General features: G+C 42.8%; 1 protein-coding gene across 1 annotated transcript; it reads left to right on the forward strand.

Annotated features, from left to right (window-relative positions):
* Window positions 1-976: 976 nt before the first annotated feature.
* CCDC160 (coiled-coil domain containing 160) lies at window positions 977-9,555 on the forward strand. The gene is made up of 2 exons (XM_004685951.2): window positions 977-1,026; window positions 8,379-9,555. Exons 1-2 carry the CDS (start codon window positions 988-990, stop codon window positions 9,360-9,362), a joined length of 1,023 nt encoding a protein of 340 aa, XP_004686008.2. The 5' UTR covers window positions 977-987; the 3' UTR covers window positions 9,363-9,555.
* Window positions 9,556-12,121: the final 2,566 nt, after the last annotated feature.

Below are 12,121 nucleotides of genomic sequence, written 5' to 3' on the forward strand. Positions count from 1 at the left end.
AGGTGGCAAGTACCACTCAGTGGAGGGAGGTGGCAGGTACCACTGTGGGGGCGAGGTGGCAGGTACCACTTAAGGGGGCATGTGTCAGTTTCCACTTGGTTGGGGGTGGCAGGTGCCTCTTGGCATGGTCGGAACTGGAGCAGATCAGGACCTGGACCCAGGCTACTTTCTCTCTACTGGAGGCAGTGATGGCTGGAGTTAGTGTGAACCATTAACAGTAAAACAATAACAAACAAAAAGCAAACTAGGCATGCCGATACAGTCTTATAGCAAGAATATGCTTTCCCTATTAGTAAAGTATTCAGCCTTTGGAATTAAGGCGACTCCCTATTTTTCTTCTAGAGGAATCATTTCTTACTAATAACAAAGAATAAGGGGTAATAGCAAGGCACTGGGCTCAGTTTTCAAAAGTACTTTACTTGACCCTCTGTATCTGTCAAACAATAGAGAAGACAATTTGTCCTGTGAGGTGGACTCCTGGCCCTTCCGTTGGGACCCTGACTGATTAAGGCAAAAACCCAGGTCATTTCCCCTTCTTCACAATTTTTCCGGTTAGCTGTACTCTGGGCGAGGGCGGCAAGGTCCAGGCTCCAGCTCTTGGCTAACGCGGGCCTTGCCATCTCATCAATAACAAGCGTGCTGCTGCGCCACCGAGGCTGATTTGTTCAGTAGGTGCAAAGGTGAGGAGGTATGGCCTTCAATTGTATGTTGCCCTGGTTTTTGTCCCATTGCACATTTACATTGACCAGGAAAAGAAGACTTAGTTGGAAAAGTCTTCTTTAGTTGGGAAAATGAGTAGACAAACCTAAAGCAAACTTGCTTCCAAGTGCCTGGTATCACACTGCAGATAGCGCAAATGCATTCTAAGCAGATCTCTTGCAGTCTTTCAGCTACACTCCAGATATAAACAGGACTTTGGCTATACTGGTTGATTGTATTCCTAATTGTGCTGGGGGGGTATCTTTCAGTTCAAATTGGAAGAGAAAAATGAAGGCTTCCAACCGAAGGCCTTGGACTTCAGAAAATGTAAGTACAGCTGTGCTGAGCGACAGCTTGCTCTGGGTGTTAAGAAGCAGAGATTCAGCCACCCTAAGTCTTCAACCTTGTAAGTAGGTCTAATCTGGATTGTCAGTATACTACCCAAGAAGCCTCATCAAAAGACAAAAGAAGTGTTCTGTAGACTTTAGCTAAACTGACTAAACTTTGAAGGACAAATAAAAGTCCTTTCCCTAATAGGTCATACCCCAAATCTTCCTAAGCCAGAAGAGAAATTATAAATATTTACAAAACTCATCATAGAATTTTAAAGATCATTTATTCAACAAATATTTATTGAGAGTGTTGGGAAAGGAAACTAATATTCCCTCTACTTATCTAGGTTCTTGTCTGAGACAACCCCCTCTCCCCATAAAGGAAGACACAATTATAGGAGAAAACAAGTGTAATAAAATGTCAACCTTGAAATGACCAAAGCCATGACCTTAAATGCCATCTTCAGTTAAAAACAAAACATGTTGAGGGTGGAGTGTAAGTTCTGGGAAGTTATTATGCAAAGCACAGTTAACCTCTGATAAGAATTGCTAGAGATTTGTTCCTTTACAAATTATTTTTATGGAGAGGAAGACACCCTTACAAACCGGGAGTCCCCTCATAAATGTAAATGTGTTGCCCGAGGGTAGCTTCTACTTTGGTGTTTTGAGCTTTCCCTCAGTCTGCTATTTCTGAAAACTAACCAGCTCTAAATAACCCTTATGCCAAAGAAACATATTTTGGGGGTGTATATTCTGCTCCCCTTCAAGCACTCTGTGTGTCAGGTAACAGCTAGGGGTTCAAAGACTAGTATGATGTGTATTGGTAACAGAAAGGGATGGATAAAAGTAGATGTTCAGGAAAAATGCCGAGCGCAGAGTCATCCTTGCTGATCTCCAACTGATACTCGGATTGTAATAATTGTTCTAAGAAGTTATTGCTGGCTCTCAACAGCACTGGGACATTTGGGAAACTGGCATAGCAGTTGGTGAGAAAATGTAAATGTCACCATTGTAGAGAAGGCTACCACTTTTCTGCTTAGATAGACTGACTCCATTATGCTTTGGAAATGTGAGGACATAGATAATTTACAGGATTTAGGGCTAATTCTTCCCTGCAGGTGCAGATTAAATTAATGGGAGATGCAAGTTTGAGTTGCCCTCTGCTTTTCAGAGCACCAACATTTTTATTTCAAACAAGGTTTTTCTGAGGTCTGAGACATGAGGCTGGCAATTTTGAGCATGGATCTTTGGAGAAAGTCTTTGTGTAATTGGCTGCTTTCTGTTCCAAGAGAGGATAAAGGAACACCTTTAAAAAAGAATAAAACCCATTGTTTGCAAATATACTTTAAGTGGCTTCCATTTCATTGTTAATTTTATAACAGGCATCTTTGGTTAACGGGGGAGGAACCACAGTCCTGCCCACCCCTCAACTATGGGCAGAACTGAACAGCCAAATAGAGTTATAAAACACAGAAGGCGGATGGGCTGGCGGGGGACACACAGGAGAGACACAAAAAGAAGGGTTCGCTTGTTTCTCAGCTTTGGACCTGCCCTAGGGGCTTGGAGACATGGAAGGAGACCTCGTGGAGGTGGCACAAGGAGAGACACATGGGCGAGCGACCGTGGGGAGGCAGTCATTACATCCTAGACTTGCCTGGCCCCTTCTGCCCTTCTCCTATGGGTCTACACAGGAAGCTGTCTTAGAATTGTGGCAAGCTTTTAGGCTTTACTGGCCCGGCTTCAGGCCCACCTACTTGACTGTCATTTATCCCCTGAGGGAATGGCTAACATTGGGTGTTTTATTTGGAATGTTCTTCCTTTGCCTTTGTGCCCTCAGGTGGCCAGACCCCCTCTATGTGTGCCGGTCTGGGGGGTGGGGTCCCATAGTACCCCTCAGTTTGCCCAATAACAATTTCTCTTAACCACCTGTGAGATAGGTATATTGTCCCTATTTTACACCTGAAGAAACTGAGACTCACAGAAGGTAAGTTTGCATGTACTTCAAAGTGCAAGAGCCTGGGTACCTGACTCCTTCCCTCTTAATTTTCCCCAGAGTCCACAAACCTCCTTCCCCTTGTCCCCCACAGATTTGCCCAGTGAAAATGTGTTCATCCACATTGGCTTCGAACAGTTCATTTGGGTCCTCATTTTGGTATTTAATGGTTTTTCCACAAGTCCCATCCTCCTCCTCCAAAGGGTGCAGAATGGGCAAGCTCCCTTAGAGAGGCAGGTCAGAATGTTCTCGAATAAGGAAAGAAGGTAATGACCAATGGTAATGGTTGTGCCTGGGAACAGGGAAGCAAAAAAAAAAAAAAAAAAAGGTTGAGAACGGAGAACAAATCTAACAGTTGAGCAAAGAATCAAAGCCTGTGACTTTATTTGTAGCAAGTTTTTTTTTTTTCCTTCCTATTTTGGCCGAGCAATTTTTCTGAAGGTTGAGAGAATTGAAACTATCCAAGAATAATGTGAAACAAGTTCCCTCTGCTAAGAAGGCCCCTTTGTCTTCCTTGCTATTGCTTCTGTGCTGTGACTGAAAACCACACCTCTGGTTGAGGGTGACTGAAGGGCTAAGGGTGATGGTAAAAGGTTGCCTCTCACAGGTGGGAGGTGACCGTTGGAGCAGTCGTTTCCAGTTCTTAGTTTGCACGTTTGGAATGAAGCGTTCCTGCCTGGAAGAGTAATTGCCTTTTTCAGACAGATCTTGATTTATGCAAAAGGGATGGTCCTGAAAATCTGAAATCAAACCTAATGTAAATGAGATAAGGCGACAGAGAAAAGGTCTTTGATTTTTACATCATCCATCATTCCCTAAAACCTGTGGTTTAAAATATGAATATTTTAGAAAGCAAATAATTGGATTTCAATCACTTATCCACCTTTAATATATTTCTATTATATTTCTTGGGACCCCACACTTTGAAAATGAAAGTGACCTGGTTTTATGGGTTTCTCCTTTCATGAGAAAGAATAGTGTTTTATTTTCTAGAGCTAGCTGAGGATAGATATACATTCACCTAAGGTTTTTATGGAACAATTTACTTCACAATGCATACTAAATGATCTCTCTTTGCTCTCAACAATTATGTTACATCACATTACATTATAAACTCAGTAAGTGTTCAATTTATTTTACCAGTCATACCCAAACTCTTGAGGTGAATGTAACCACTTCCATGAGTCAAAAGACTCCTTCTGCTACCCAAATGCCAACTACTTTGCCACTTCTACAAAGAGAAGGAAGTCACCAGAGGATGAATGGTAGTGATGTTGTCAGGCACACTAACTGAAGCGGTCAGGAGACCATTATTTATTCATGTCAGACGCAGATGAATAGATGTAGCCACATTATGGATGCCATGCTCTGATTCTGCTCCCAAGAACTTCTGGGGATCACTGTCTGAGAGTCCGCTGAGGTTATTTTGTCACATGACCATATTTTCCTGGGTTCCAGCTCATTTTCTGCTCTTTATTTTCATTTCTCTTAGATCTTCTCTGCTACCTTACAGTCTTAAGTATTCAGTGCAGCCTTGGGTAAGCACTTGTAATAATAATCGCTCACAATTGGTCCACTGAACAGTGTGCTTATCCTTTCAATAATGGCTTCTGGTTTGATATGCCTTTTGCTGCAACAAATAACCTAATCAAGTTTATTGAAAGCCAAATGGCTGCCAGGGCAGGGCAGAAACAAGCTTTTGCTTCCAAGCAAGCCTGTTCCTTGGCCTAGTGTCATATTTGTTCTACATAAAAACAAAACCAAAAACAAACAACAAAGCCCCCCAAAAAACACAGTGTAATTTGTGAAGAGAAAAAGAGACTGGCAGCTTTTACCCCCAATCTGGACTTTGCCATACTCTGTGACCAGATTTGGGAACAAGTCCTTAAAAAGGGTAGCTTGCCAATGAAAGAAGAAAAGAAAGAGGGGAAGAGAAAGAAAGAAGAAGCAGCTCAGAGACCCCTTGACCCTGCCCTGTAAGCCACGGGAGGGAAATTCCAAAAGGCTTTTCAATCCTTTCTCTTTCTGTCCTTTGATATGTGACAGGCAATTCTCCTTACTCCCCACCCCCCTTCATTTTTCTTCTCTCCTTTTGTGGCCCTTTCAAAGATACCTAAGCTCTGAAAATAGTGGGTTGTTTTCTTTCACTTTGTGGAACGAAACCTAGCAGAAGGATAAAGAGGAATTTTAGAACAGGCACTGACCTGGGAGATAAGGTCTCAGCTTTATCACTATAGACTGTGTGGCCTTGGTCACAACACTTAACTTCTCTGAGCCTCACTTATAAAATAAGTAGACTCTTCCCAGTCTGTGATAAGCTTGGGTATCAAAGGAAACTCTGCACAGGTTCGGGAAAGAAAGGTGATGCTAAATTGAAGGGGAAACGTTGGTACTATTGTTTTTTGCCGGGAACTTAATGGAGGGTTGAAAATAGAATTAACATTTCAAGGAACAAAATTATTAATGAAAAGAGTTTCTTTTTTCCCCCCTAGTTTAGTCTTTATATGCAGCTTTCTCTCACATTTGCTATTATTGCCACCTCCAGGTGGCCTCACTGACTAACTCTCCCTCCCACACACACACCTCTTTTCTGGTCAATGTCACAAACTGCTATCCAGAATTAGGTTGTAGTAATCATCTTGCTCTCTCATTGTTACCTGACTCTAAGCCTTGTTACCTTTTACAGAATTGGCTGATAAAAATTTGTCTGTTAAGATGTGTGACTGGCAAGTACCATCCTCATCTCTTCTTGTTCCTCTGTCCCTTTACTTTATGATTGCTGTAGTAATTTCCAAACACTTGCTTTCATATTTCTACGGAGGAAAGAAAGTAAGAATAGGATCATCTTCCCCTTTTAGAATAGATCAGGGGCCTCCCTGGTGGTTCAAGGGGTTAAGGCTCAGCACTATGAAGCTGTCTGAAGTCACTGCAGCACTAGTTAGATCCCTGGTCAGGGAGGTGACCCACAGGGTGCAGCAGACCTCTCCAGTCTCGCCCGCTGCTCCCCTCAGCAGTTGATTTCAGTAGATCTGAAATACAGATCTTCTCCCCACTCTGTCTTTGGTGAATCCTCTAATCCCTCCACACCTCTGGCCTTCACCCCGGCTCTTGCATGCGTAGATACATCTTATTATATAAATCAATAAAGCATCTCTAGGTGCTTCTGGAGATGATGCTCCTATGGCAAATATTTGCCATGGATGTCAAGTCTCAGCTCATTTGACTCTAGTCTCATTGACTAGCCTTTAAAAAAGCTTGGCCTATGGCTTTTTAAAAAAAGATTTATTTCTTTATGCATACAAGAACTGGAGTGTAGGCCAGAGGTGTGGTGGTGAGAGGATTCCCCAGAGACAGAGTGGGGAGCAGAACAGGCAGATTGACGAGGTACACTGCTGAGGGGAGCAGCAGACAGGTCAGGAAAGGTCTGCTGTGCCCTGTGGGTCACTGCCTGGCCAGGATGAACTCCTGCAGCAATGGCTGGCAGTAGCTTGATAGTGGTGTGTCTTTAACCCCTTCACCACCACAGAGGACCTAGCTTATGGCTTTTGAACCAATCCTTGCATACCTTCATTGAGTATATGTCCTCCCTTTGCCTCAATGCCCTGTTGTTGCCACCAGGGATATCCTCTTGGGAACAGAGCCCCTCCCTCCTTCCCTCCCTCTTTGAGTGTGTGTGTCTGGGGGGGGGATGCTGTCAGGCATGTTCAGTACTAGTAGGTATCAAAACTTTTTTATCCTTGTCAGTAGCAATGAAAATCTACTAAAACTTAAACTATAGAAAATGCTGAAGAGGGAAAAAACCCACAAGTGGTTTTCCTGGGTTCTCGGGGCCGTAGATTATGAGAAAGGGTCCTTTGTTGACTTTTTTTTTTCTGTATTTTCCAATACTCTGCAAGTAACACACACTGCTGTCATCATCTGTGTACTGTGAAACAGTCAGTACAAGTAAACACTGATGTAGCATTTACAGTTTTTAATAACATTACAAATCATTAAAAACAACAAACACAATTGCCATTTTTCATTACCAAGATAAAATGATATTTGTATGCATAGGGAAGTTAGGCCCAGCTATATATTTTGATTTTTCTCATTTGATGCTGCAAATACATTAGAGCACATTAAGGCATAAAATGAACCAAGTCAGCCCTCGTCCTTCTTGCCAACCCTTCAGATGTAGCTGCAGTTGCCTGCTTGGGGGCTTCAGAAGCGAGTGGCCTGTGCTGCTTGTGTCCTCCCTTGTCTCTTTTCTCAGAAGCAGGGAATGAGCAAACTATGTTGTCCTTTGGAACGTGGATGTTAAGGACTCCTTTCAAATAAGGAAGACTCCTTTTGAACCCAACTATCCTCTAATGTTTCTGAATGTGATTGAGTATGCTAATTTTTTAAAGATTTATTTGTGCACACAAAACGGGGCTACATGCCAGGGGTGGTGAGAGGCTTCACCTGAGACAGAGTGGGGAGCAGAACAGGCAGATCAACGAAGTACACTGCTGAGGGGAGCAGTGGGCGGGTCAGGAGAGGTCCCCAGCGCCATGTGGTCACCTCCGGGGCAGGTGGGAATCGAACTCATGCGGAAGTGCCTTTCCATTCTTAACCCGCTCTGCCACTAGGAGGGCCCGAGTATGCTAAGTTTTTAAACTACACTTAGAGTAAATATCTTGAGGAAAAACCTATTTGGTGGCACTAATTTCAAGTCACATTTGGTTCTCATCATGAAATTGCTGTCAAAAGGGAGAGAATCCCGTACACTTGGCAGTCTTGCCTAAAAGCAAAACCCAAGACTGGAATAGCAGGAATTTATAGGTCAAGAGAGAAGGGCATTTGGCAGAATTAGTCATCAGGAAGTCTGCATGTTATACGTTACCAGAAAGCAGCTCATGTTGCATTAAACCCTAATGTTTTAGTCACTTTCAAGAATGAATAAACAGTAGTCCCAGCCAAAAGAACTAGGAAAAAATCAGAACCATTGGAAACATAAGGTTTAACCTCATATTAATACGAACCTTTTCACGTGAAATCACTTTCACTGTTAGGAAGCAGTCTGTTCACATATGTATGGTTTCTGATAGGAGTATTTTCCCTTTCTGCTATAAATAGCCCAACAGGTCAACTTATTGGTTGTATTTTATAAGATCAGATAATTGTAAAATTGAAGGATCTGTAGAGTTAGCTAATTTGGTTCCTCAGTTTATAGATAAGGGCGGTAAGATGCAAGTCTATTGGTGAGTCACAGGGAGGTCAGGTCTCAGGAATTTAGGTCTCTTGACCCAGAAGCCAGGATTCTTAGTGCTTTCCACTCACTGCATGGCAGTGCAAAATAGCGGGCCTTGATTTTAAATTTTGTTTTTCAGGGATTAGAAGAGGTGCTTGATGAAATGGATGCTAAAAGAAAACACTGGAAAGAAAAATTGTTTGCTCCCTGTTTTACTGCACAGGATATTCTAGGTGAGCCTTCTCAGCTTGAACCATCTGAACAAATTGCTTCATGTAAGGGCAAGAAAACGGGTGGAATTCATCATTTGTCTAGTAAAAAGTTTCAAGAAGAAAATAAATCTAAGCGAAAGGAATTCACTCCTCAACAAAATGAAAAAGAACCGAATTTAAGAGAGAGAAAGGTCCGCTTGTCAAAGAATTCAGCAAACAAACGTGTTGCTGCCCATAAATCACCAAGTTACGATGCTTCACTTGAAGAAAGGAGTAACATCAAGGAAGACTGTGCCACCTGGATTAGAAAGGAATTATCAACTCCACCACACCAAGAATCGAGGAAGAAAATCACCAAAGGGATGTCTACAAAATGTCGCCTGAATATTTTGAATGAAGAGCTGGAAGAACTTAACATGAAATGCAGAAAAATAGAAGAAGAATTTGAAATAGCTGAAAAAGAACTTATGACCTCTAAAAGAGATGTCTCCCCTACCACCCTAAATTTTGAAGAGACAGAGGTGAGAACATTGACGAGAGACTGGGAACTTCATACTTTGAGAAACGACCTATCCGAAGAAACAACAAATGTGCAGAGCCTAACCGAAGAACTGCAGCGAGCCAAAGAAATGATCCACAAACTGAGCCTGGAAAACAGCGATCTAAAAGAAATGGTTAGGAAGCTGAAACGTGAAACTGAAGTTGGAAGAGCACTGATCAAAGAAGAACTGAAATTGCAATACGAATTGGAAGTGGACAAAATCCGTGGAGAGGTCGATGCCATCAAGAATGACCTGAGATCAGAGAAGACCCTGCAAGCAAGAAATAACAGAGCCTTGGAGTTACTTCGCAACCACTTTGTGAGCACATCGTCAGGGGCTCGTGACCGCTACCAACTGGATTTTTTTTAAAACATTAAAAAAACCAAGCCTTTCATTAGGCAGGTCATTGAGTCAAATCAGTGTTCTTGTGCTTCCTTTGTGCGTTGCTTAAAATGTGTGTCATGAGATGTCATTTTCATTTGGGGTGAATCAGAATATCTATGTGATCTATAGATATTAACTTCAAAGCTTCTGCTCTCTTTACAGAGCTGGGTACAGGCCAGAGGAGTAGGGACGATGAGAGGATTCACCAGAGACAGAGTGGGGAGCAGAACAGGCAGATCGATGAAGTACACTGCTGAGGGGAGCAGCGGGCGGGTCAGGAGAGGTCTGCTGCGCCCTATAGGTCACCTCCCAGTGGCTGCAGACAGCTTCATAGTGCTGCGCTTTAACCCATTGTGCCACCAAGGAGGGCCTGCTTTCTTTTTCTAATGCAGTTACTTCGAGAGCTTAGAGGGAAACAAGGCTTCTGAAATCTCTTTATATACATACACACACTCTCACACACACACATAATATACATTTACTCAGAGACATGCCGTGGTTCATCACATCATTTATGAATACAAATCAGCCTTTTCTTGATCTTGTGAACAGTCCGAGCAGTATATCCTTTATTCTTCCGTCTCTGTCCATTGCTGTTAACAATAAAAAGCTTGTTTATGCGCATAAGCAGAACGTGTCTATGGGTCTTAATAGCTGTTTAGACTTAGTGGGATACTAAAAATGTATCTGCTTTCTTTGGGATCTAACCTTAATTAGGCACAATATAAACATCCCCTGAAAAAATGCAGTTTTCCTCACCCTGCTGCTTTCCCCATGCCTTCTTCCTTGACCTGGCCGTGGTTCCCATGGACGTGAAGACGACTGGAGACACATATTTGTGGCCTTTACTAGGCCTGGTTTTGCCAAAAAGGCTTTTGTATTTTCCTGTGTTGACCAGCAAGGGGCGTTGTTGACACACTTCTCCCCAAAACGGGGAAAATAGAAGCTTCCTTGCCCAGGTTAAGCCACTGACTGGCCAGGACTGGGTGAAGGGAGCTGGATGTCTTCTCCCTGAGCTGTTAGTGAGCTGCCTAGATTTGTGCAGGAATCCAGTCCTGTCCAGGGCACAGGCAATGGCTATTTTATACTTTGAAAGAATAAAAAGATATAATCCTTTGGTGGAAAAGATAAGCCGGCTGATTTTCTGCATTTGGATCAGTCATCACATTTCCAATGGGTGTTCTATTTGTGTGGTGTTTTTTGTGTGTGATATTTTTAAGTTCAATGGGCTAAATGTAATAATGTGCTCTGAGGATGGACTACCAGCCTAACAGCTTAGGTATCTTCTGTGATGGGAAATCCCCAGGTGGGGAGTGAAGACACTCGGCTTGGAATATCAGCCTTGCCATTAACTAGTCACTTCACTTAGGTCTGAAAGGCCTCATCTAATAAAACAAGGGAGTAGCTCTACCATCAGGATTCTGTTCAATTCTAATATTCTGTGGTTTCCTCTCGGTGATTTCCATCATAAAGGTGAGTTCTATCATAAATGTAGCTACCTGTGACAAAGTAAAACTCCTGTGGCATTGGATGCATGCAGTTCTAATACTTGGAGAACTATTTTACAGGAAATATACAAAGGCTTTTTTTTTTATGGTTTGAGTATCTCCAAGTACTGTCAATAACTCAGGAGAGGCGCTAGATGAGATTATTTCTTTCTCTTGTTACCTTTCTACTGATTAAGGTCTGGGGAGGCACTGAAAGTTGGCCTGGGACCAAGCACGGCTGGGCTTGTCTGGGGAGATCAGACTAAACTGGGAGATAGAAATCTTTCGAGCTTCTGACTTAGTCCTGATCACTTAGCCCAGGCACTGGCAGCCTGTTCACAGGGTCAAGGCTTGTAGCGGTCACTGGCTTCCCACCAGTACCAGTCACAAAAGCAAAGAAGGTACTCTTTGCCCTATTTGACTCCCTTCCTCTCACCCCCTTAAAAAATTATCCCATCGGTAACTCTCCCCCCTGCCTGCCCCTGACTATGCAGGTGTTTGTATTTTTCCTTTCTCACTTTCCTAATAAACATGTCCTTTTAAAATGTCAAGAGCAAAACCCAAAAAATTATCCTATAGAAACTCCCAAACCCGGCTGCCAGTGTGCAGAGCTTGTTTCCATTTTAAAAACATTTCACAAAATGTTACCAATGAAGCTATTAGGCTCAGTCCTCTTAGAATGTTTTAGGAGAATTTCTACCAGCCAGTTGCACATCTAAGGTCTCCAGTGACTTGTTGGAGTCCAGTTGACTCCAGTGTTTAGGTTCTGTGTGTCTTGGGGGCGGGGGTAGGGAGGACCAGAAGAGAAAGCTCTCCTCTTAGCCCCACGCTGGCAGGGGGGAGGAGCTGTGTTTCTAGGCTGTACCTGGAGCACAGGGTTCTGCTGAGACAGCCTGGGAAGCTGAGCCAGCAAGGGCTGCCTTCCACCTCCTATGTACTGAGTGGACGATGAGGTTTTCAACTGTACTCCATCAGGCCACTCATCCTCTTTACTAATCTGTTGGGTAAAATACTTGAAATCAGCAAATGTAAGTGCATACCATTCCCCACCAACCCCCAATTCCTTATTTATTAAGAAGAATGGGTTGTCACCAGCTCTAGGAATATCTGTTCCACTTTGAGTTTATAATCTATTTCTAGGAACATTTGCTGAGCAGTTATCATAGTTCATTATTTCTAAGACATCTTTTTTATATTTTGTTATACCTGAATTTTGGACACATCTTCAACTTATGGCATGTCATCGTATAGATGTCA

This window comes from Condylura cristata, unplaced genomic scaffold (assembly GCF_000260355.1).
Source record: "Condylura cristata isolate star-nosed mole 26May11 unplaced genomic scaffold, ConCri1.0 scaffold00019, whole genome shotgun sequence".
Taxonomy (NCBI): domain Eukaryota; kingdom Metazoa; phylum Chordata; class Mammalia; order Eulipotyphla; family Talpidae; genus Condylura; species Condylura cristata.

Coding starts and splice junctions, on each gene's coding strand:
- CCDC160 (XM_004685951.2), top strand. CDS start 988: ATGAAGGCTTCCAACCGAAGGCCTTGGACTTCAGAAAAT. Junction 1,027..8,378: donor GGCCTTGGACTTCAGAAAAT/GTAAGTACAGCT, acceptor TTTGTTTTTCAG/GGATTAGAAGAGGTGCTTGA.